This window comes from Pectinophora gossypiella, unplaced genomic scaffold (assembly GCF_024362695.1).
Source record: "Pectinophora gossypiella unplaced genomic scaffold, ilPecGoss1.1 Pgos_45, whole genome shotgun sequence".
NCBI lineage: Eukaryota > Metazoa > Arthropoda > Insecta > Lepidoptera > Gelechiidae > Pectinophora > Pectinophora gossypiella.
Window position 1 is genome coordinate 461,935 of NW_026063255.1, and position 26,246 is coordinate 488,180.

General features: G+C 38.2%; 1 protein-coding gene across 1 annotated transcript in view; it reads left to right on the top strand.

Annotated features, from left to right (window-relative positions):
- Positions 1–14,917: 14,917 nt before the first annotated feature.
- Positions 14,918–26,246, top strand: part of LOC126381329 (FH1/FH2 domain-containing protein 3-like) — a 39,206-nt gene continuing 27,877 nt past the window's right edge. Inside the window, exons 1-3 of the mRNA XM_050030827.1 lie at positions 14,918–15,117; positions 16,260–16,318; positions 23,492–23,676. Of these exons, the coding sequence (XP_049886784.1) occupies positions 14,918–15,117; positions 16,260–16,318; positions 23,492–23,676 (444 nt within the window). The remainder of the gene's footprint in view (positions 15,118–16,259; positions 16,319–23,491; positions 23,677–26,246) is intronic.

Here is a 26,246-nt window from a genome sequence, read left to right on the forward strand (position 1 = left end):
GTGGCGTGAGCATTCTTGGAACCCATCTTGCGCTGACCTTAGTCATCCCAAGATGTTGATGTAGGATATTTAAAATACTTGTTTCGGATACACCGACCATTGCTGCAAGCTGCTTCTTCTTCAAGCGGGTATCTTCTAATACAAGTTTCTCTACTTTTTCGATGATTTCCGGTGTGGTGGCCTCAATGGGCCGTCCGGAGCGGGGGTCATCTTCAATCGACTCTCTTCCTTGCTTGAAAAGACTATGCCACTTGTAAACCATGGTTTTACCAGGGGCAGAGTCCGCGTAAACTGCTAACAGCTCTTAAAAAATCGTCTGAGCGGATTTTCCTTGCTTGGTGAGGAACTTAATGACGGCGCGGTGTTCAATTTTCTCCATATTCGCTGAGTTCTTCCCGATTCACTTGTTTGCTGGTCGATAGTTCAAACGTTAATGACCCGATTTGCTTCAAACTTGGTACATATACTGTTAATGAGGTGTGCAACTAGCGGCTACCTGTACGAGCAAACCAACCCCCTCCAACCCCTCCATTCCGCGAACTTTTTGACCTCCCCTCGTAGGTACATTAAGCTGGAAGCGTGCATCAATCAGCCGAGTGTTAGGCTCATCTGTCGACGTGTATGGGGACATACACGCGGTCAGGATGGACGAGTGTTAGGCTGAATAGTTCGTTGACAGTTATAAGACATTTTTCTATAAATGGCAACACAAGAATGGGGTTGTCAAATCGGACGGATTGATACACGCTCTCTTGCGTTGGGGACCTTGACGACATCGGATGTGTTTACCAAGTTAAGTGTTATTTTCTTGATACCAGAATAAATAAGTGTGATTACTGTTCTACCGTATTTTTACTACACATGCATAGTCTTCGCATACATCTAAAAGTTTTTGTAGGCCTTTGATTGATGGACTAAGCAACACCATGTCGTCCGCATAGCTTAGATTGTTCATACCGACCGCCCATACTAAGACCGACATTGGTGTTGCTCAGTCTCACAATCAGTCCGTTAACATAAGCGTTAAATAGATCGGGAGAGGTCAAACCGCCCTGCCTAACGCCACAAGGAAGACTGAAACTATCAGACAGGGCACCCGCCCAACGTACATTATTGCTTTGATTCTTGTACCAGTAAGCCATTAAATTTACAACGCTGTTTGGGACATTATTATGGCGCAACTTGTCCCACAACACATCATGACTGAGAGTATCAAATGCACGGCTAAGGTCTAGAAAACATCCATACACGGATGTTTTCCTGTCACGATAGTGGTTGACAATCTGTTTAAGCGAGAAAATAGCCATGTCAGTCGACACTCCCGGCCTAAATCCAAATTGCGCGTCATCTATGTTCAGAAAAGGTGTAAGCTGCCTTTGCAGGAGTCTTTCAAGTACCTTGGCAACCGTTGTGGCTAGTGAGATTGGCCTGTAATTGCTACTACTCGATAGATCCCCGGTCCTATTTTTGACGATAGGTACCACAATAGTATGGATAAGTCCGGGTGGCAAATAACTATGTTTAAAACACAGGTTAAAGAAACACGCTAAAACAATACAGACGATGTGCTTGCCAGCACATTGTAAGTGTTCCAGGCTGAGGCCGTCATGCCCGGGCGACTTCCCTCTTTTCATTTTCTTAAGCACTAGAGCTACGTCCTCAGCTGTAAATTGAATAGGCTCGTTATTGTCTTGTCCAGTTGTAGTGGGAGAATTAGGACAACACTTTATTACTTTAATTCCGGGTACACAAAATTTGTCCCTAAAAATATTTGCAACTAGCTTTTGCCCGCGACTCCGTCCGCGTGGCGTGTTATAAAGGAAAGATCTTTGTGTGTGTGGGAGAAAGGTTAAAAAATGCTTAATTTTATTATTTTTAAATGAGTTTACAGTATAAGTAGCTCAGTCAAATAATGAATTGTTATTAATTTCTAGATTATTAGTTTACTAGCTGGTACCCGCGACTTCGTCTGCGTACTTTATTTTGTATACAAAAAGTTTGGCTTCGTAGTTCCCGTTCCGAATCCGTTCCGTTCCGTTCGAATTTCGGAAAATCCGTTTGTTGAAAAACTCTGCACATCCTAAGAGACCTACGTACCAAGTTTCATGGTTTTATCTTCAAAAATGACGAATACCCATACAAACATTCAACCCGTATTTCACCCCCATACTGGTAAAAATTTCAAAATGCTTGAACAAACGATTTTTTGTTTGTTATTTAGTGCCTAAACACAAAATTTAATATTTTTATCTTGAAAAATGACGAACCTCATAAAAAATTTCAACACCTATTTCATCCCCTCAAAGATCGAATTTTCAAAAACGCTTTAACAAATTGTTTTTTTATTTCTTATCAAGTTCCTAAATATAAAGTTTCGTGGTTTTATCCCCAAAAATGACGAACTCCCATACAAACTTTCAACCCTCATTTCACCCCCTCACTGGTCGAAATTTCAGCAACGCTAGAACAAATGTTTAATTATTTTTTATCAAGTGCTTAAATATAAAGTTTCATGGATTTATATTTTAAAATTAAAATATCCCATACAAACTTTCAACCCCTATTTCAATCTCTTCGTCCCTTCTTTTCGCAATAAAAGGTATCCTTTGTTCTTTCTCAGGGTCTAAAGATTGTCTGTGCCAAATTTAATCAAAATCGGTTGAGAGGTTTAAGCGGGAAAGCGTAACAGACAGACAGACAGACAGAGTTACTTTCGCATTTATAATATTAGTAAGGATTATTTTCCCTCGTTAAATAGTAAATAAACTAAGTGTAGGTGTTATAATTTCGTTGACGAACTGATTACCTATCCGTTTCTTGGTCTAAAATGAGTATTACCTTATTACTATGATTGATTACTGGGCTTAAAGTTCGTATAAATGTCTATCGAATTACCTCCTCAAGTTTAAAGCGTAGCTAGTCATGTAGTACTATATTAATTATGTGGTGTAAGTAATTAGATTTTATCTGTATGTAATGTAACAGTCAGTTGAATAAAAAAACGTATACAAATCAGATCAATTAATTGGCGTAATGTGATTCTAGAAAGAGTGTTAATGTTAATAGATAGCTAGCTATAGCTATGTGTAGGTTCCTGTAGGAATGAGATATAACTGTTTAATAAAGACAGTTGCATCAAAATTTTATCATAAATTCCCTAAATTATGGCGCCTACCTACCCTCTAAGTTAGAAAAGTGATCAAATACTAACTTGAAGTCACTCAGTTTAAAAAAAAACGTCGAAATCATTCCAGTAGCTATGGCGTCATGCGCTTCTTGGCACGATCACGAAATCTAGATTTCCGCGGGAATGAGGTATTTTCCCGCCATAAAAAGTAGCCTGTGTCCGTGCCTAAGATCCTATCTTTAAATTAACCAAGTCTTATAAAATTCCGTTCAGACGTTAAGGCGTGAATGAGGCAAACTTTTAAAACAAACAATAAAAATCACTAACCTAATTAGTTTTCTGTCTACTGCCTACGCCTTAAGTACGATAGCATAAATATTAATAGGCCATATCCTTTTCTAGATTACTATCTATCAGCTAACTAAATTTCATCAAAATCCGTTGAGCCGTTTAGGCATGATAGACAAAACTCCCAGCAAAAACCATAAAAAAATCACTAACTCAATTCAGTTTTCTGCCTACTTCCTACCCCCTAAGTACGATGACGTGATCAATTTGTTCGTACAACCGTTTTTAGATAACCAACTATTACCTTACTAAATTTCATTAAAATCCGTTCAGCCGTTTAGACGTGAAAGAGCAAAAGTCCCAACAAAAACGACTACAAATCACTAAATCAATTTAGTTATCTGCCAACTGCCTACCCCCTAAGAACGATGGCGTGATTATTTATAGCCTATGACCATTTCTAGGTTATCATCTATCACCATACCAAATTTCATCAAAATCCGTTGAGCCGTTTAGGCGTGAAAGAGTAACAGACAGACAGACAGACAGACAGAGTTACTTTCGCATTTATAATATTAGTATGGATGATTTGGTTTGATATTTTAGGAAAATAAGATCAGTTTCGAAAATTTAAACAAAATTTAAAAATTACAACAGAAATACGTCGTGAAACGTCCGCCTGGAAAATTCAACAGAAAACTACCTACGAAAGATTTGAACCATCCAAGAATAGTGAAAAGTTCGCCCGCAAAATTCAATATTTGACACGACCATCAACGACGTCTGCCCTCACGCATCTGCCGCGTTCCGGTTGCTCACTCGGGTATCTGCCCCCCCTCCGCGCCTCGCCACCGCTGTCACCGCCCCACAAACGCCGCCGCGGCCGCGACGTTTCTTGGTTGCCACTACCGCGAGCTATAAATTTCAAGCCTCTAACTCGCTTCCCGTTCCCAGGGAAATTTTTAACTTTGCATTCACTAAGGTATATAGTATATGCATGTCAAATTTCAAGCATCTAACTTATGCAGTTTAGATTTTTTCATACAATTTTTTTTACCCGCCAATTCCCATTTTTCAAAATACAGCCATAACTAAAATTTATATTTACTAAGATATGCATGCATGATTTTATTCGTAGCATGCATGCTAGATTGAAAACATCTATCTTACGCGGTTTAGATTTTATCATACAAATGTTTTTTCCCGCTAACTCCCGTTCCCGTGGGAATTTTGCAATATCCAGTTGCAACTAAGCTTTAAGTTAACTATGGTACCTGCATGCCAAATTTCAAGCGTCTAACTTAAGCGGTTTAGAATTTTTATACAAAAAGGTTTTCCCGCTAATTCCTGTTCCCGTGGGAATTTCGAGAATTCCTTTCTTAGTGCACCTCTACGGTACCTAAGCTACGTCCCTTCCTAATTTCAAGTGCCTACGTTTAGCCGTTTAGACTGTGCGTTGATATGTCAGTCATTCGGTCAGTCAGTTTCTCCTTTTATATATTTAGATATTTCCGTCATACATGATTTCTATGTAACTTTAACCATTAAGGCTGGTCACGCGACGGAAGCTTAAAAAATGGAGTAACTTCTCCCGTTTTCCCAAAATTTCCCTTCACTACTCTGCTCCTATTAATTGTAGCGTGATGAAAAGTATACTTTAACCTGCCCAGGAGTATGAAGAATAATTGTACCAAGTTTCATTAAAATCCGTCCAGTAGTTTTAGTTTCTATAAGGAACATACAGACAGACAGACAAAAATTTTACTGATTGCATTTTTGGCATCAGTATCGATCACTAATCACCCCCTGATAGTTATTTTGAAAATATATTTAATGTACAGAATTGACCTCTCTACAGATTTATTATAAGTATAGATATCTTTTGCGTCACATGTCTTATCCATATCGTGGCCATATCATAGAATTGATCATTTCATGAAATGATCGACCATTTCATGAAATGGTCGTATTTCATGAAATAGAACAACATTCGTTGGCCACATCATGATGTGGTTTGGCCAGATCAATGAACACAAAACGTTTAACGATATGACCAACTAAATGCATGATTACTTCATGATATGGCCAAACGTTAGCGATCATATCGTAAAATAAGTAACATTAACCACCGGTAGTGGCGCTGGTGTCGCTTTGTTTATGTTTTGCATAATGGCGGCGGACAATAATTATTCTTGTGTGAACGCGAATAATACGAATAATAATGAGCAAATACAAGATAAAAGTGCAGTGAAGCAATGTTTTGACACTAAGGTGAAAAGAAAAACTCGTATTAACAGTAGACAGCAACTTTATTTTTATTTTTAGGTTATATGGCAAATAATGAAGGTCGAGTGACCACGCTACGTAAATCGATGGACTATTATTGGATTTCAAAATGTGATATAATTAAAACTGCGAATGAAGAGATATTAATTTTAAAAAAGAAAAATATAGACGATCCTACTGTCCGTAAAGTTTCTTTTTTTGACGTGACTTATTGTAGATTTGCCGCAGATGGCATTAACTACTTGAAACGGGATTCAATTAAAACGCATAAATGTTTTTGTCATAATTTAAATTATCATAATCCTTTTTTTTATAATTTTTACAAGGCATAACGGTAGGTTAGGGTGCGGCGGGGGTGGCCCTCGGGCCACCCCTACGCCGCCAGTATGTTTATCTTACACGCGAAAAGTATACTGAATGATGACCAATGGCATGAAATAGTGTCAAAAAATATGACGACGACTTCAAAGCGAGATGCAGTTACGGCGTATATGTCAACTACATCAACACTTCGTTAATCGAAAATGACTTTTTAATTTTTATTTGACTTTTAAACATTTTTGTATTTTGTACTAGAGTAATACATTATTTCCTACCTTATTTCGCGTTTTTATTACACCACTTATCATGGACACCCTACATTTATGATATGGCCAAACGTGGATGGAAATATCATTAAACGCTGACGTTTAAACGATATGGTCAGTTGAAGTTGGCCATTTCATGAAATACGACCATTTCATGAAATGGTCGATCATTTCATGAAATGGTCAATTCTATGATCTGGCCACGACATCCATACTTCCAGGCAAACTACTTTTATGGCTAAACTTTTTTGTATCTTTCCAAAACCCAATAAATTTTTTGTTTAATTTATGTTTGGCAAGCACATCTAGTTTATTTTTTTCCTGATTATTCTGTACATACTTCAAGCTATTCTTAAAGTCCTTACGAGCCATTCTCATTTCTTCATAGTAGTAACCCGACGTTGGCCTACCATAGTCAACCCACAAATGGAACTTCAGCATAGCTTTTGTATGTTTGTCTTTTACATGGTAGTTCCAACCTACAATATTTTTACAATATTTATTTTTCAATGAGTATGTCTTTTCTGATGATATTTGCATAATACTTATTATTCTGTTGTACATATTATTTATACAATTAATATGGTCGTCAATAAAACCGGTATTGTCTAGAAAGAGAAAATTATAATCTAAAATCATTTGATAAAATTTTGAATCACAGTGTTCCATTATATTTATTGATTTGATTTAAATCCCTGGAACCCCAGATATGCGGTAAATTACCATTGTCATAGTTTGATTTCTTATTTCTTATCATGCTAATATCACAGTTTATGACTAGAGGAAAATGATCTGACCACTTCACCCCATACATTTTTTTTTTCCGTTTTTATCTGCGATCAGTCAGTCGACTATAAGCAGATCAGGTGTTGGTAGGGCAGTGCAGAGAATACTTTCCCAATGGAACGCTCTCTTCTTTAAGGTAAGACATGCAGTCTATTTGCTCAAGTCCATTACTGCGGCTTTTTTCAGTCGTCTTTGGTGGGTAGGCTTTGTGAGCGTTTCAGCCAGGGGGTTCGGATGGTGCTCCAGTCTGATTTTGTACCGTGCCGCAGTAGATCTTATTTCCTGTTGCACAGTGTCCAAGTGAATCCCCAGGTATTTGACAGCATCACTATGAGGCAGTTCTTGGTTGCCGAGTTTCACTCCAGGGAAGTTGCCTTGTCGGAGAGAGAATGTGATATGCACAGATTTTGAGACACTGGCTTTTATTCTCCATTTTTTCAGCCACTTATCTATGTAATCAAGGCCATCTTGCAGGATTTTTGAAGCAGCATCTGGGCGTTTATGACTTGCAAGTATAGCAGTATCGTCGGCGTAAGTTGCTGTCACAATATTCCCTTTCTCAGGGAGATCTGCTGTATAGATGGTATATAGTACATGTACAGTTATCTAGTACAGATCCTTGCGGTACTCCAGCTTTAATGTCTTTAAAGACTGAGGTAGATTCACCCTCTTTTACCTGAAATATTCTGTTTGATAAGTAGGAACTCAGAATCTCATAGTAAGTGTGTGGAAGGGACTGTTTTATTTTACAAAGTAGCCCTTTGTGCCAGACTCTGTCAAATGCCTGTTGAACATCTAAAAAGGCAGCTGAGCAGTACTCTTTATCTTCCAAGGTCTTCCTGATTTTGTTATAAACTCTGTGGACTTGTTCCACAGTTCCATGTGCTGTTCGGAAGCCAAACTGATGGTCGGGTATGGTTGATTTTTGTTTGAGGATTGGTAATAATCTACTCAGTACCAATTTTTCGAATAGTTTTGACACTGTCGGTAATAGACTAATGGGCCTATATGATGTTACATGATGAGCCGGCTTACCCTCTTTGTGTACCATAACAATCTGAGATGCTTTCCATAGAGCTGGGTAGTATTTAGTTCTGAGTATACCATTGTATATGCAGGTGAGAAATACTATAGCCTTCCTCGGCAGTTCTATCAGTACCTCCTTAGTAATCAAATCGAATCCAGGAGCCTTTCTGTTGTCCATTAGCCTTATGTAGCTTATTACTTCATTGGGGGTAAAACATTTGATAGGTAGGTCTAGTTGATAGGCTTCTTCTAGGATATCGTCTATATCGGATTCGTCGCAACATGGGTTCATTTCGTTGGGAGTGAATACTTTGGCAAGGTGTTTAGATGAAAGATTTCAGCTTTTTGTTTAGAAGTCCTGGCCCAGTTACCGTTGTCTAGTTTAATTGGGGGCTTCGTAACTTTAGGCTGGTTTATGCCTCGTGTAGCTTTCCATAAAGAATAGTTTGTAGATTTTGTAGCAGTGAGGCGTTCTATTTGCGCTCTAATTGTTTCGTTTTTGGCAAGTGCGAGTGCTTCTTTGACATCTTTGATAGCCCTATTAAGTGTCTTTTTGTCTTCGTTGCACCGACTCGTATGCCATACACGACGAAGTCTTCGATTTTCCTGGATTTTGTTTCTTATTTCCATAGGTATGGTAGTTTTAGGATTCGTGTCCTGTTTTTCAGGAGTACATTGCCAGCACGCAGCTTGGATGGCATTAGTGAATTCCATGACTGCATGGTCCATGTCAGTGGGAGTCTTAAGAGCCACTTTTAGATTTAATTTATTTTCAATGATGATCCTGACTGAGTCCCAATCAGTATGCTTATTATATAACGCTACAGGTTTTTTTATTTCTTATCAAGTTCCTAAATATAAAGTTTCGTGGTTTTATCCCCAAAAATGACGAAATCCCATACAAACTTTCAACCCTCATTTAACCCCCTCACATAACAAATGTTTAATTATTTTTTATCAAGTGCTTAAATATAAAGTTTCATAGATTTATATTTTAAAATTAAAATATCCCATACAAACTTTCAACCCCTATTTCAATCTCTTCGTCCCTTCTTTTCGCAATAAAAGGTATCCTATTTTCTTTCTCAGGGTCTAAAGATTGTCTGTGCCAAATTTAATCAAAATCGGTTGAGAGGTTTAAGCGGGAAAGCGTAACAGACAGACAGACAGACAGAGTTACTTTCGCATTTATAATATTACTAGCTGGTACCCGCGACTTCGTCTGCGTACTTTATTTTGTATACAAAAAGTTTGGCTTCGTAGTTCCCGTTCCGAATCCGTTCCGTTCCGTTCGAATTTCGGAAAATCCGTTTGTTGAAAAACTCTGCACATCCTAAGAGACCTACGTACCAAGTTTCATGGTTTTATCTTCAAAAATGACGAATACCCATACAAACATTCAACCCGTATTTCACCCCCATACTGGTAAAAATTTCAAAATGCTTGAACAAACGATTTTTTGTTTGTTATTTAGTGCCTAAACACAAAATTTAATATTTTTATCTTGAAAAATGACGAACCTCATAAAAAATTTCAACACCTATTTCATCCCCTCAAAGATCGAATTTTCAAAAACGCTTTAACAAATTGTTTTTTTATTTCTTATCAAGTTCCTAAATATAAAGTTTCGTGGTTTTATCCCCAAAAATGACGAACTCCCATACAAACTTTCAACCCTCATTTCACCCCCTCACTGGTCGAAATTTCAGCAACGCTAGAACAAATGTTTAATTATTTTTTATCAAGTGCTTAAATATAAAGTTTCATGGATTTATATTTTAAAATTAAAATATACCATACAAACTTTCAACCCCTATTTCAATCTCTTCGTCCCTTCTTTTCGCAATAAAAGGTATCCTATTTTCTTTCTCAGGGTCTAAAGATTGTCTGTGCCAAATTTAATCAAAATCGGTTGAGAGGTTTAAGCGGGAAAGCGTAACAGACAGACAGACAGACAGAGTTACTTTCGCATTTATAATATTAGTAAGGATTATTTTCCCTCGTTAAATAGTAAACAAACTAAGTGTAGGTGTTATAATTTCGTTGACGAACTGATTACCTATCCGTTTCTTTGTCTAAAATGAGTATTACCTTATTACTATGATTGATTACTGGGCTTAAAGTTCGTATAAATGTCTATCGAATTACCTCCTCAAGTTTAAAGCGTAGCTAGTCATGTAGTACTATATTAATTATGTGGTGTAAGTAATTAGATTTTATCTGTATGTAATGTAACAGTCAGTTGAATAAAAAAACTTATACAAATCAGATCAATTAATTGGCGTAATGTGATTCTAGAAAGAGTTTTAATGTTAATAGATAGCTAGCTATAGCTATGTGTAGGTTCCTGTAGGAATGAGATATAACTGTTTAATAAAGACAGTTGCATCAAAATCTATACTTATAATAAATCTGTAGAGAGGTCAATTCTGTACATTAAATATTTTTTCAAAATAACTATCAGGGGGTGATAAGTGGTCGATACTGATGCCAAAAATGCAATCAGTAAAATTTTTGTCTGTCTGTCTGTCTGTCTGTCTGTCTGTCTGTCTGTCTGTATGTTCCTTATAGAAACAAAAACTACTAGACGGATTTTAATGAAACTTGGTACAATTATTCTTCACACTCCTGGACAGGTTATAGTATACCTTTCATCACGCTACAATCAATAGGAGCAGAGTAGTGAAGGGAAATTCTTTTGTATGAAAAATCTAAACCTCTCAAGTTAGACGTTTGAAATTTGGCATGCAGGTACCTTAGAAACCGTAGAGGTGCACTAAGAAAGGAATTTCCGAAATTCCTACGGGAACGGGAATTAGCGGGAAAATCCTTTTGTATGAAAAATCTAAACCACTCAAGTTAGACGTTTGAAATTTGTCATGCAGGTACCTTAGGTACCGTAAAGGTGCATTAAGAAAGGAATTCCCGAAATTCCCACGAGAACGGGAATTAGCGGGAAAATCCTTTTGTATGAAAAATCTAAACCATTCAAGTTAGATGTTTGAAATTTGTCATGCAGGTACCTTAGATACCGTAGAGGTGTACTAAGAAAGGAATTCCCGAAATTCTCACGGGAACGGGAATTAGCGGGAAAATCCTTTTGTATGAAAAATCTAAACCACTCAAGTTAGACGTTTGAAATTTGGCATGCAGGTACCATAGGTACCGTAGAGGTGCACTAAGAAAGGAATTCCCAAAATTCTCACGGGAAAAGGAATTAGCGGGAAAATCCTTTTGTATGAAAAATCTAAACCATTCAAGTTAGATGTTTGAAATTTGTCATGCAGGTACCTTAGATTCCGTAGAGGTGTACTAAGAAAGGAATTTCAATTCCCACGGGAACGGGAATTAGCGGGAAAATCCTTTTGTATGAAAAATCTAAACCACTCAAGCTAGACGTTTGAAATTTGGCACGCAGGTACCTTAGATACCGTAGAGGTACACTAAGAAAGGAATTCCCGAAATTCTCACGGGAACGGGAATGCGAGAAAATCCTTTTGTATGAAAAATCTAAACCACTCAAGTTAGACGTTTGAAATTTGTCATGCAGGTACCTTAGGTACCGTAAAGGTGCATTAAGAAAGGAATTCCCGAAATTCCCACGAGAACGGGAATTAGCGGGAAAATCCTTTTGTATGAAAAATCTAAACCATTCAAGTTAGATGTTTGAAATTTGTCATGCAGGTACCTTAGATACCGTAGAGGTGTACTAAGAAAGGAATTCCCGAAATTCTCACGGGAACGGGAATTAGCGGGAAAATCCTTTTGTATGAAAAATCTAAACCACTCAAGTTAGACGTTTGAAATTTGGCATGCAGGTACCATAGGTACCGTAGAGGTGCACTAAGAAAGGAATTCCCAAATTTCTCACGGGAACGGGAATTAGCGGGAAAATCCTTTTGTATGAAAAATCTAAACCACTCAAGTTAGACGTTTGAAATTTGGCATGCAGGTACTTTAGTAAACTTAAAGCTTAGTTGCAACAGGATATTACAAAATTCCCACGGGAACGGTAGTTAGCGGGAAAAAACATTTGTATGAAAAAATCGAAACCGCGTAAGATAGATGTTTTCAATTCAATTCAATTAAATTATTTATTGCATTCCATGTAGTACAATGGGGTGTTACATAGGCATAGGAACTAAAACATGGACCCTGTAGGGCACAGCAACGTTGAAGGGAAGAGAGGAAGTGTGTATTAAAATTAAAACTCAATGAAAAATCAATTAAAAAAAAACAATTCAATCAATTGATTCAATCTAGCATGCATGCATACCTTAGTAAATATAAAGTTTATTTTTGGCTGTATTTTGAAAAATGGGAGTTATTAGGAAAAAAATTGTACTTATGAAAAAATCTAAACTGCATAAGTATGCACTCCCACACACACAAAGATCTCTCTCTTATATAACACGCCACGCGGACGAAGTCGCGGGCAAAAGCTAGTTTTATCATAAATTCCCTAAATTATGGCGCCTACCTACCCTCTAAGTTAGAAAAGTGATCAAATACTAACTTGAAGTCACTCAGTTTAAAAAAAAACATCGAAATCATTCCAGTAGCTATGGCGTCATGCGCTTCTTGACACGATCACGAAATCTAGATTTCCGCGGGAATGAGGTATTTTCCCGCCATAAAAAGTAGCCTGTGTCCGTGCCTAAGATCCTATCTTTAAATTAACCAAGTCTTATAAAATTCCGTTCAGACGTTAAGGCGTGAATGAGGCAAACTTTTAAAACAAACAATTAAAAATCACTAACCTAATTAGTTTTCTGTCTACTGCCTACGCCTTAAGTACGATAGCATAAATATTAATAGGCCATATCCTTTTTTAGATTACTATCTATCAGCTAACTAAATTTCATCAAAATCCGTTGAGCCGTTTAGGCATGATAGACAAAACTCCCAGCAAAAACCATAAAAAAATCACTAACTCAATTCAGTTTTCTGCCTACTTCCTACCCCCTAAGTACGATGACGTGATCAATTTGATCGTACAACCGTTTTTAGATAACCAACTATTACCTTACTAAATTTCATTAAAATCCGTTCAGCCGTTTAGACGTGAAAGAGCAAAAGTCCCAACAAAAACGACTACAAATCACTAAATCAATTTAGTTATCTGCCAACTGCCTACCCCCTAAGAACGATGGCGTGATTATTTATAGCCTATGACCATTTCTAGGTTATCATCTATCACCATACCAAATTTCATCAAAATCCGTTGAGCCGTTTAGGCGTGAAAGAGTAACAGACAGACAGACAGACAGACAGAGTTACTTTCGCATTTATAATATTAGTATGGAAGTATGGATTCCCTAAATTATGGCGCCTACCTACCCTCTAAGTTAGAAAAGTGATCAAATACTAACTTGAAGTCACTCAGTTTAAAAAAAAACATCGAAATCATTCCAGTAGGTAGCTATGGCGTCATGCGCTTCTTGACACGATCACGAAATCTAGATTTCCGCGGGAATGAGGTATTTTCCCGCCATAAAAAGTAGCCTGTGTCCGTGCCTAAGATCCTATCTTTAAATTAACCAAGTCTTATAAAATTCCGTTCAGACGTTAAGGCGTGAATGAGGCAAACTTTTAAAACAAACAATTAAAAATCACTAACCTAATTAGTTTTCTGTCTACTGCCTACGCCTTAAGTACGATAGCATAAATATTAATAGCCCATATTCTTTTTTTTAGGTTACAATCTATCACCTTACTAAATTTCATCAAAATCCGTTCAGCCGTTTAGGCATGATAGACAAAACTCCCAGCAAAAACCATAAAAAAATCACTAACTCAATTCAGTTTTCTGCCTACTTCCTACCCCCTAAGTACGATGACGTGATCAATTTGATCGTACAACCGGTTTTAGATAACCAACTATTACCTTACTAAATTTCATTAAAATCCGTTCAGCCGTTTAGACGTGAAAGAGCAAAAGTCCCAACAAAAACGACTACAAATCACTAAATCAATTTAGTTATCTGCCAACTGCCTACCCCCTAAGAACGATGGCGTGATTATTTATAGCCTATGACCATTTCTAGGTTATCATCTATCACCATACCAAATTTCATCAAAATCCGTTGAGCCGTTTAGGCGTGAAAGAGTAACAGACAGACAGACAGACAGACAGAGTTACTTTCGCATTTATAATATTAGTATGGATTAGTATGGATAATCCTTCGTCGGAGAGAATATTATAATCCGGTAAGCAGAAAAAAATAACGTTAAACATTACCCGTTCGCGAAAGAATTGGTATACGTATTTTCGTGTGAGAGTTCAATGTATTTGATGGTAATATTATCGGATGAGCGCAAAAGTAATAGTTTGTCGGTCAGTGTCGGTCGGGCGGGAACATTTTGTACGTCAGCCTGAAATCAGGCCCCCAATCATAGATTTACCGCGCACCCGGACAACATCGTCCTCCGTAATAAAATAAAACCTATAGGACTAATACTCTCTTAAAATAAAAACAGTGTTCTAAAATGATTACTTATTTTTAAATTAAATTGGTGATATTTTTGCATTCAATATTATGTGTGATTATAAACTACACTTTTAAATCAAATACAATTTTTTCCATCCATCATAGGCGCCAAATAATATACAGTTAATATTCTTCAAATACAAAATAAAATTGAACTAATAAGTTTAAGGCACATAATAGAAAACCACTTGTAACCACAGTGAACGTCGTTTATAACATTATATTGTAAAGTACGTACGTATCTACTGGCACTCTTCCGTAAGATACAACTATCAACGAATTAAATAAATAATATCAAACAAGCGGATCAACCTGTAGAATTCACAATGGAAATCGGCGAGCTTGACTTGGATTCGCGTTCAGTTGATGAAGATACCGCGTTGCGCCAGCCGCTGCTCAGGCAAACATCTTGCGACTCTGGCATCGCCGACTCCTTACACGAAGAGTTCCACTTACCTCTCGACTCTTTACGAGAATGCGAAGACATGTCTGAGGACGAGCAATTTGTAGACTCCGACGATGACAAGTGAGTAAACTCTCATCTCAGAAACTCGGAACAGATTAGCTATCATTAGATCAGATTATATTTCAATCATTATTAAAGTTGAACGAAAACTCAAAGAATGTCAAGTACTTAGATAGGCACTCTATTTTATGCTACTGGGGGTGACAGTGATAGGTAGGTTGGGTGGTGAATTCCAGAGCTGTGCTGAGCTATAGGTATAAGTTAATTAGGTAATTATGCATACTTATTTCAAAATACTAACGCACATGTTAAAAAATGTTATGAAAACCTTGCGCCTCGTAGTGTTCACAGACCCAGGCTACGTTCCTCAAAAACAATATAGACGGCGCTGTACGGTTTTCATTCGTTTAACCTTGTAATATCATGGATAACAGACATATGCATATTTTATCTTTGCTTTTGGCTATAAATGTTGACCCTTTTTATTACACCCAGCCACAATTGCATCTTCAACCCGTTATGACTCTGATCGAAATAAAGAGAAGCAATATAGGTAGCAATATAATTCTATACTCATGTGATCCAAATATCAAGCAACAATTATTTTAGATATATACAGGGTGTTAGTGACATCGTAACGAAAACTTATCAAGTGGAATTATCTGTCGCAAAAGTATGGAAAGGAAAATAATTAAAAAAAAAAAGAAAATTTCATTAATTTTTGTACAGGAAATTCCACTTAATCAATATCAACTCAAGATCACGGTCAGAATCATCCCCCTCAGTATTCGTTACGGTGTCACTAACACCCATACCTACTTGTATGGCTACCTGTATGTACTGATACGGGGTGTAAGTGACATCGTAACGAAAACTGAGGTGGCTGATTTAGCTCATTATTCTGAGTTAATAACACAAAAACACATGAATTTTGCGAATGAAAATTCCACTTGATATTAACTCAGAATCATGGTCTGAATCATCCCACTCCGTATTCGTTACGATGTCACTAACACCCTGTATGCTTTTGCCATTACACATGCTATTTTGGAAAAAAATACATACCCGAGTAATGAGAAAATAGGTAACTATCACGTTAAAGTTAGACAACGCCATCTATATTGTTTTTGGTGAACGCAGCCTGGGAAGTCCCTCATTAAAATAAGTCATTCCTTTAGAATAATGTAGGTTTTTTTTTTCAGTCGCAAGAATGCCCTCGTTCTACGCACTCAACTATCGGTCAGGGTGCATGCTATTATCGGTAAGTAATAATAATAAATTGAGGAGCTCGGTGGCGCAGCGGTAAACGCGCTCGGGCTGCGATTGTTGAAGTTAAGCAACTTTCGCAACGGCCGGTCATAGGATGGGTGACCACAAAAAAAAAGTTTTCATCTCGAGCTCCTCCGTGCTTCGGAAGGCACGTGAAACCGTTGGTCCCGGCTGCATTAGCAGTCGTTAATAACCATCAATACGCACTGGGCTCGCGTGATGGTTTAAGGCCCGATCTCCCTATCCATCCATAGGGAAGGCCCGTGCCCCAGCAGTGGGGACATAAATGGGCTGATGATGATGATGAATAATAAACAAGAACCACCATACTTATAACTCAAAATGTCAATTGTTCATATGCGACTTATCTTTGTCCAAAAGACTTATCCTACCTACTTATCTCTTTCTGACTTATTATCGCTATGATTACTTCTACTATTAGACTCGCATACAATAAACTCGTATACTCACACATTCATATTCCTACTTAATATACACACCCTTCGCTCTAATACTTAGATGTAAGTTTAATTTTAAGTTTCCTTTGGCAAACTATGCGCCAACATCACATGTAAGTACCCATTTTTTTACGGTTTCCCGAGGCTCTGCCTAGTTTGGGAACCTCTGTTCATTTGGCCTCATTGTATTGTTTTATGGTAATAAAAACATTTTTCATTTATTCATTTTCATACTATTCCGTATAATATTAAAACTTAAAAACTAGTGTTGCCACATTATTTCATGTGCGGAATCGAACAGGTGCAACATCTTTTTTTTTTAAAACAAAGCCATGTTCATACCATGCCCATTGTCCATCATCATCCAGCATCATCTTTCATCTTACTTAATATGGTCCTTGGGTAGGTCCTTGGTCTATATGAGCACCGTAGACATAATACCATAAACATAATGCGAGAATTGTATGTAGGAAGATAACCGGCCGTGATTACTATGGTTACACTTTTTCCTTGTCGGTACACAGCCGAAATTATATCAGTATACAGTCAAAGGAAAAAAAATTACAGCCACACATAGCTTATCTAATTATATTTCGTCGCTTCATTCTTCAGATATAATTTAATAACCATGTAGTTTCCCCAAACAATGGCAACTCCGCACGATTTTAAAGTTAGTTTATAGAAACTATAAACAAAACGCAACTTTTGTTGAGCAGTATCGAAACGCACTTTCCCTCCATCTATCTGTTAGCTGTCAACAACAAACCTCATTCCTTTCTCGTGCGCAGCTTCGCACGCACGTCCAAAAAAAAAAAAAAAAAAGAAATCATGCCGAAACGCAGCGCGCAAGAAAGTATTTCGCGATTACAAAAAAGGATAAAAAAAATTCAAGAATCCGAACGTAAACGTCGCAGGATTATTGTGTACAGTGATTCGTCAGACGACGAAAATTCAGGAGGTAAGAATGCAAGTTTAGTTTTTCGAAATCATTACTTGTCATTTTACCTACATTTGCACAGGAACTGACTGCGAGTCTTTGACTGTGACAAAAACATATCGGGGTTGACTGCGAGTCTCCAACGATAAACACTAAGCAGAAAATTCGTGTTATCTAAAATAGATATACGTTAGTCTGCATTCTTGTCCGAGAGACAAAAATATAAAATAAAATCTTAATAATATTTTTTCTCGACCTACCTTCTTTCTTTACATCTTAAAATACGAAATGTATTTTTAGGAAATGAAGAACCACCGAGGCCTGTTGACTCCAGTGAGCTTCAGGAGCAGCCTGCTGCACCCTTGGATCCCTCACCGCCGTCAGACGTCCCGGAGACCACGGCTCCTGCGGCACCGTCAGAAATTGAGCTGGATCCTGATCTGCTATCAGCCTTAGGGGACTCCACGTCGGAGGCGCCGGCTTTTGGGGACAAAATCCTTGATAACCTGGCACAACTTTGGACACCATTGCTAATCAAAGGTTTGCCAAAGGAAAATAAAGATTTACTACTCAAAGATCGAGATTATTTTATACCCGACAATTGTAAGCTGCTACAGGCGCCAAAACTAAACGCGGAAATTTCAGCAGCTGTCCCTGATATGGTTCGCAATCGAGATAAAAACTTAATTACTTACCAGCAGCAATTAGGTATTGGTATTACCGCCGTCAATCGAGCTATGGACATACTTTTACACGGCGACGACAAAGTAAGGGCAGTCAAACACCTAAGTAACGCCTGCAGGATTTTATCTGATTTACATGCCATATCGACGCAAAATAGAATCAAACTTATTACGCCCAGCTTGGATAAGACCTTTTTACACATCATTCAAGACGCAGAACGTGAGGATACGTTATTCGGCAATAAGCTGTCTGATAATATCAAGGCAGCGAAGACCATTGAAAAACAGGGGCTTCAGATTAAGAAGGCTCCTTCAAGTTCGAAGGCTTCAGCATCTACTCTACAGACAGGTACTCGCTCGGCCCAGCAGGGAAACTGGCAAGCACCTCCTCGCTACTCGTCAAACAGGGGGGGGGGGGGGGGGGGGGGCGGGGAGGGTTCACGCGGCCGCCACAACCACAGCCCTCGACCTCGAGTCGCCGCCCGTACCCACCGGGCCCACCAGCGAAAGCTTCGAATCAGAACCTGCCGAAGTCACGTGCTACAAAACATTAGCAGAGACGCAGGTACACGCCGGTCATTTAAGACATTCTTATGATTATTGGTGTAAGATTACTAAAAACAGAAAAGTTTTAGATTGGATTAATAATGGGTTTCACATTCCATTTTGTGACGAAGTAAATCAGTCCTCTGTACCTCAAAATACACTTTCGCAAAGCGAGAATCTCGAAATGGCTATTGCTATTGAAAAATTAATACAATTAGGGGCTATTGAAGAATGTGAACCCGATATTAATCAATTTATTTCAAAGATTTTCCTAGCACCAAAATCAAATGGTGAAAAACGATTTATTTTGAACTTGAAACCCCTTAACCGGCTTGTGGCTAAATACCATTTTAAAATGGAAGATTTCCGTACCGCATCTAAACTTATACCACAGGGTGGTTACCTCGCTACCATAGACCTGAAGGAAGCCTATCTTCTCGTTCCAATTGCAGCATCAGACCGTAAATACTTACGTTTTCAGTACAACGATAAAACTTACGAGTTCAACTCGATGCCTTATGGCCTCTCTGTTGCTCCTCTTTTTTCACGAAAATTATGAGGGAAGTAGTAAGTTTTTTGAGAAACCAAGGTTACCAGTCTGTGGTCTATTTAGATGACGTACTGTGTATAGGTTCAGATTACGAGAGTTGCATGGAAAATGTGAATGCAACTTTGACTCTACTGCAATCTTTAGGTTTTGTCATCAACTTTAAGAAAAGTTGTCTTGAGCCTCAACAAACATGCAAGTTTCTTGGTTTTAATTTCGATACACAAAATACGATTTCCTTGCCATCAGATAAGCGTAACAATATTGCGCAGTTAGCACAAAAGTTTTTAAGGTTACCGCGATGTACAATCCGCGAGTTTGCTCAGTTAATCGGGGTCTTTATAGCGGCATGTCCAGCAGTTAAATACGGCTGGGCACACACTAAGATTTTAGAAAGACAGAAATATCTCGCGTTATTAAGTAATAACAATAATTACGAAGCGAAAATAACCCCTTCAAAAGTCATTTTAGAAGACCTTACCTGGTGGTCGCAGAACATTCAGCAAACTTTTAATCCCATGAGACACAACAGTTTCAAATTAGAAATTTATACTGATGCTTCTAGAATTGGCTGGGGAGCCGTTCAAAATGATAAAAGAGCTCACGGGCACTGGAAACCCAGTGAAAAAGATCTTCATATAAACCATTTGGAGTTAATAGCCGCATTCTTGGGATTAAAGTGTTTTGCTGAAAATGAACGCAACTGTACAATTTTGTTACGTATAGATAACACCACAGCGATCAGTCATATCAACCGCATGGGTGGGGTCCAATTTCCTCACTTAAGCGACTTATCACGTGAAATTTGGCATTGGTGCGAGAAGCGCGACATCTGGATCTTTGCCTCCTACGTAAATACAAAGGAGAATTATGCGGACTATGACTCCAGAATTATCAACCCGGACACAGAATGGGAACTACCTTCGGACGCGTTCCAAATCATCGTCGATCATTTCGGTCAACCTGAAATTGATTTGTTCGCCTCCCGCGCTAACGCCAAATGTGCCAATTTCGTGTCTTGGAAACAGGACCCAGATGCGGTTGCTGTGGATGCATTCACGATTGATTGGTCAAATTTAAACTTTTACTCATTCCCACCATTTTCTTTATTATTGAAATGCATACGCAAAATTATAGACGACAAAGCAAGCGGGACCCTTGTTTTTCCCATCTGGCCTTCCCAGCCGTGGTATCCGCTCTTGCAGAGCATTGTGTTGAGTGATATCATATATTTACCAACCAGTAAATATGCTCTTACTTCTCCTTTCAGAGAACAACACCCTCTGCAAGGGATCCTTACACTGGGTGTCGCGAGACTCTGCGGCTCGCATTCCTTCGGAGAGGATACCCACCGGAATCTTTAACTTTGTTATTAGCTTCTATCTCTGACAACACGGCTAAACAATACAGCGTAACATACAAACTATGGTGGCAGTTCTGTGAAGTGAATGATGTCGACAACTTCAAACCTCCGAAGATGTCGGTTTTGTCCTTTTTGACCAAGCTCTTCAATGATGGTTGCTCTTACGGCAGCCTAAACAGCCACCGTTCTGCTCTGTCCTTGCTTTTAGGTGACAATTTTGGTTCTGATGAGTGTATAAAGCGTTTGCTCAAGGGTGCGTACAGATTGAAACCAAGCACCCCGAAATATAACCATATTTGGGACCCACGTCTTGTTTTAAACTATATTTCAAGCTGGTACCCTAACATTAATCTCAGTCTGGAAAAAATAACTCACAAGTTGGTGACACTGTTAGCAATATGTACAGCCCACAGAGTCCAAACTTTGTCACTCATCAAAATCAAAAATATATCTATGACTGAGCAGGGCGCTCGGATTGATATTACCGATTTGATAAAAACCTCAGGCCCGGGCCGGGAGCAGCCTCTGCTTATACTTCCGTATTTCAACGAGGACACGACAATTTGCCCTGCTTCGGTTCTCAGAGATTATATTTCTGTCACCAGAAATAAGAGAGACGATAGTACGGGTCCACTCATACTGACCACTAAACCACCTCACAAACCAGCCAGCAGTCAAACCATTAGCCGATGGATCAAATCTGTGTTGTCAGCTAGCGGCGTGGACGTGTCGGTGTTCAGCGCACACAGCACGCGACACGCCGCCACGTCCGCGGCTCGAGCGGCGGGCGTCAGCATAGACACCATCAGGAAAGCTGCGGGTTGGCAGTCTTCTTCAGACACATTCGCTCGTTATTACAACAGACCTGTCACACATATCGATGCTTTTGCAAGATCAGTGTTGTCAAGGGAACAATAGTTTATGTTACCCTTTGTTGTTTTTTTTTTCTAGCTATAACATGAGAATTTTGTTTTATATTTTTTTATTGGAAAAGGTAACCAATATATAAAAATAAATAAACAGGTGATTGTAAAAATACTGTGTTTTAATAATAGCAAAACTTTATAGATACTCTAAACATCTACATGGTTATTAAATTATATCTGAAGAATGAAGCGACGAAATATAATAAATGATCAAACGAACTTCTCAAGTGAAGTTCGATCGTTATTATATGAGTCGCTTCATTCGAAGATATAATGTCCCACCCTCCCATACATTACCCACTAAAAAGTTTTGCAGCTACCTCTAAAATAATGAGGTTTGTTGTTGACAGCTAACAGATAGATGGAGGGAAAGTGCGTTTCGATACTGCTCAACAAAAGTTGCGTTTTGTTTATAGTTTCTATAAACTAACTTTAAAATCGTGCGGAGTTGCCATTGATTGGGGAAACTACATGGTTATTAAATTATATCTTCGAATGAAGCGACTCATATAATAACGATCGAACTTCACTTGAGAAGTTCGTTTGATCATTTATTATATTATTATTAACTCTTTGATATTTGTATTTCAATACAAAAAGTCTATTATATTAAGATTTGAAATACTCGTGGCTTTAAAAATAAAGCTCTAAAGAATATCCCAGCTGCACATCGTAATGTCTACTTATATCTATGTGTACTTATCTAATAAGTACAGTCACGAGCAATAATATATATGTATACATTGTTACATTTTCTAAAATATCTTAACAGAGTAGCAATCTAGAAAGAAGTATACGACAATTTGTTAAACATTATCTAACCATCGAAGTGTGTCAAAATAAGGTATACATTTATTCCACATAAATATAATCGAAACAAAACCAGAAATAACTTCACACTTCCAACATCATGTATCCACGACAACAAATGTATCCACGACAATTTCTATTACATGTATACAATTGTGTACATATTAAAGAAATTGTCGTGGATACATTACAATGATATTGGAAGTGTGAAGTTATTTCTGTTTTATTATTTATATCTAGATTTTCCCATTGATTGTGCTATTTCATTGGGCTAATGTTACAAAAAATAAGTTTTATTGTATACTAAACTAGCCCGCGTTTGACCGTAATCACACCAGATGCTAAGATAATATTTGAAGTAATGAGGGTAGGTAGCCATCCGCGAGCGGCAACGAGTAGCGGTGCGGCTGGCCCGTCGACTTTTTTATTTCCGTATACCGTCTTTAAACTATCGTGCTGCTAGATTCCTGCGGAAATATTGCAGTAAGTATGGATAAACACGCATTATATTTTCTGTCATCGTCGTAACTAGTGCAGCTAGATAAACATTACCTGTGGTTTTGTAATTATTATTGTAATCGGTGTCCACGACATTTTCTTTAATATGTACACAATTGTATACATGTAATAGAAACTGTCGTGGATACATTACAATGATGTTGGAAGTGTGAAGTTATTTCTGGTTTTATTTCGAATATATTTTTGTGGAATAAATGTATACCTTATTTTGACACACTTCGATGGTTAGATAATGTTTAACAAATTGTCGTATACTTCTTTCTAGATTGCTACTCTGTTAAGATATTTTAGAAAATGTAACAATGTATATATATTATTGCTCGTGACTGTACCTACTTACTGAATAAAGAAATTCACTATTCACATTTGTTTTCAGAGAGGCTGCTACACTCCCAAGGGCGGGAGCTCCGCAAGGCCCTCTTCACCCTCAAGCAAGTTCTCCAGTCTGACAAGGATCTGGTGCACGAATTCGTGGCTAATAAGGGCCTCGACTGCCTCATGCAAGTCAGCAGCATGGCGGACCACAACTTCTTGGACTATATTCTAAGAGCCCTTGGCCAGGTGAGTTAGTATACAATGTTATAATCTGTATTTTTGTAATTGCACTTGTTTTTATTGTTTAACTATATTATTGTCATTGTGTTGTTGTAAGTTTTGTGCAATAAAGATTATTATTATTATTATTATTATTATTATTACAATATAAATAGACTAATGAGAGAGAGTGAGAACTTCATTCGCAATCTGACAAAAATAGGGCAGACATTTTAAAAAAACACCTATTTTTTCCCTCCGGACTCGTGGTCACACCAGGTTGTCACACCAGTATGACAAACAGGAATTTTATTCTTGTTTGTCACACCGCTAACAATACAACACCTTTTATCACACCATTGTTAGTACGGAGAATATCCCTATGATAAAAAATACATATATCGATATTTGCCATGAGACATATTTGTGCAAAGAGATTATTTATTCGGAGTAGGAGTCTGCCCCGAGGGTGGGGGCTTAGGTTTCATCATTTCATTAATCATCATCAAGAAAAAAAAACACAAGACATGGCTGTATGGGCATAGTTCCCTTTGCCTTGCCCTTTGGGAAAAAAAAATAAGATATATTTTGAAATTCTTATGTATAATAAACAAACATCACAGACATCATGACAGATCTAAAACTAACGAAAATCTTGTTTCTTTTTTCTATTTGACTTATTTATGAATTTTAATCAAGAAAACGTGATAATAAGTTCGACAGCAACCAGTTCAGGTCCCCGAAACAGCCCATTTCAGGCTGCGTATATATGGAAATACTACTTCAATACGTCCCAGCCTCGTCTTTTTTTAACGTCCTCGTTAAAAAAAGACGTCCTAACCTGAACTAACTAACCTAACAATAAACACCACGCGTAAATATAAGTCCAGAAATGCGCTGCAAGTCGTCTGGACTGGGCGCGAAAACAACATAGAATTCGATTAGCTGCTAAGTGTCCCGCATGCTATCACCAGCTGTCACTGACATACGAATGAAGTCCCGCGGATTTTATTGGAACTAAATGACAAGTCATAATAATTATATGCGGATACTGCGACATCAGCGCCGTGCTTGCGGGACGTCCTGAAGCACTATTACATCTTTCAAACGCGATGCGACAAAGTTTGAACCGACGCAATTTAGGAAAAATCTACCTTATTATTACTGTACTGTGATCGTTATTTGTAAAATCATACAATACATATACACAATTCTTTATACACAATATAATTATTATGTCATATTGTGGACTTTTCGGTAGACCTACAAAAAAGGAACAATTCAACCATACGTTGTTTTGTTATATGTGGTTATATCTCAATGGGCTCAGGCAGCGTTTTCGCCGAAAGCTCCAAGTCGGCTATGTTTGTAACGATAATTATGTTTGACATTCATCATCATTTTTGAACCATTTTATACAAAAAAAAAATACTTTGTATAAATTATATACCCTAAAGCACGCCCATGAATCACTCTACTCATTGGTGAAGGCAGCGTTTTCGCCGAAAGCTCCAAGTCGGCTGGACGCGCCAGCGGCTGAACTTTATGTTTGCCTTCGATAATTAAGAATTTGTAAGATTCTATTGTAAATAAGTGTCTCACGCTGTAAAATGGACAGGAAATAAAGGATGTGCACGCCTTACCTTTCGATGAAACCGCCAGCGAACGACGATATCCCCGGGGATTCAGAGCACACAGCACTTCACAGCACAGTCCAGTTCACAACGGTGGCTCAGTCGCCTACGCAACCCTTTGAAGCGATGGGGGTGCGCAGATCTAACAAAACTGTTTACATCTGGAGCGAATTTAGCGATATGCGACTTAGACGCGAGGTATTGCAGTAACACACACGCGCGCGTTGGAGTAAATTTTCATACTGGTGCGGTTGGCGGTTGTTCTTCGCGTCGCGGAGCGGGGCTGATGACACGCAATGGCCAATCAGCTTGTTGTGACGTGCACAGGGAAGGGGTAGCGGGAATCGTGAGACAATACTAATTTATTTACTTAAATCAATAGATGGCGCCACCATTTCCAGCCCCCCTTAAAGGGTCACCTTTAAGAAACTATCATAAAGGGGAAAAATATGAAATACTAGCTGGTACCCGCGACTTCGTCTGCGTACTTTTAATTTGAATATTATATATTATAAAAAAGGAACGGTATAGCATGTGATTAAAAGAGAGTAAGTAGGTATATTTAAAAAAAAATAAAAATATCTGTTTACAGTCGTTATAAAGTACCTATGTATTCCATTGAGTGGCAGAAATTACCTAGGAATATTTATCGGTCCCTTATGTCCAAGACACTTACAGGGGTCAGCGTCACGTTGTGTACAAAAATATTTTAAAATGACCTAATTTAAAACTTTTTTGTACACAACGTTTGCTATTTTGTTATTATTTTTGTTAAAATGTAGAAATTGTTTGGACTCGACACTCGCGAGCAGGCCACGTATACACCACGTGCGCTCCCCCACCACAAGACAGCGCCGTTGACTGCCGCCACACTTCGGCGAATGTGCGCGACGACAAACGACGACCGACGGCAGTGGCGGCGATGCAGAGTATTCGTTAAAAGGAACTTTATCTACAAAAGCC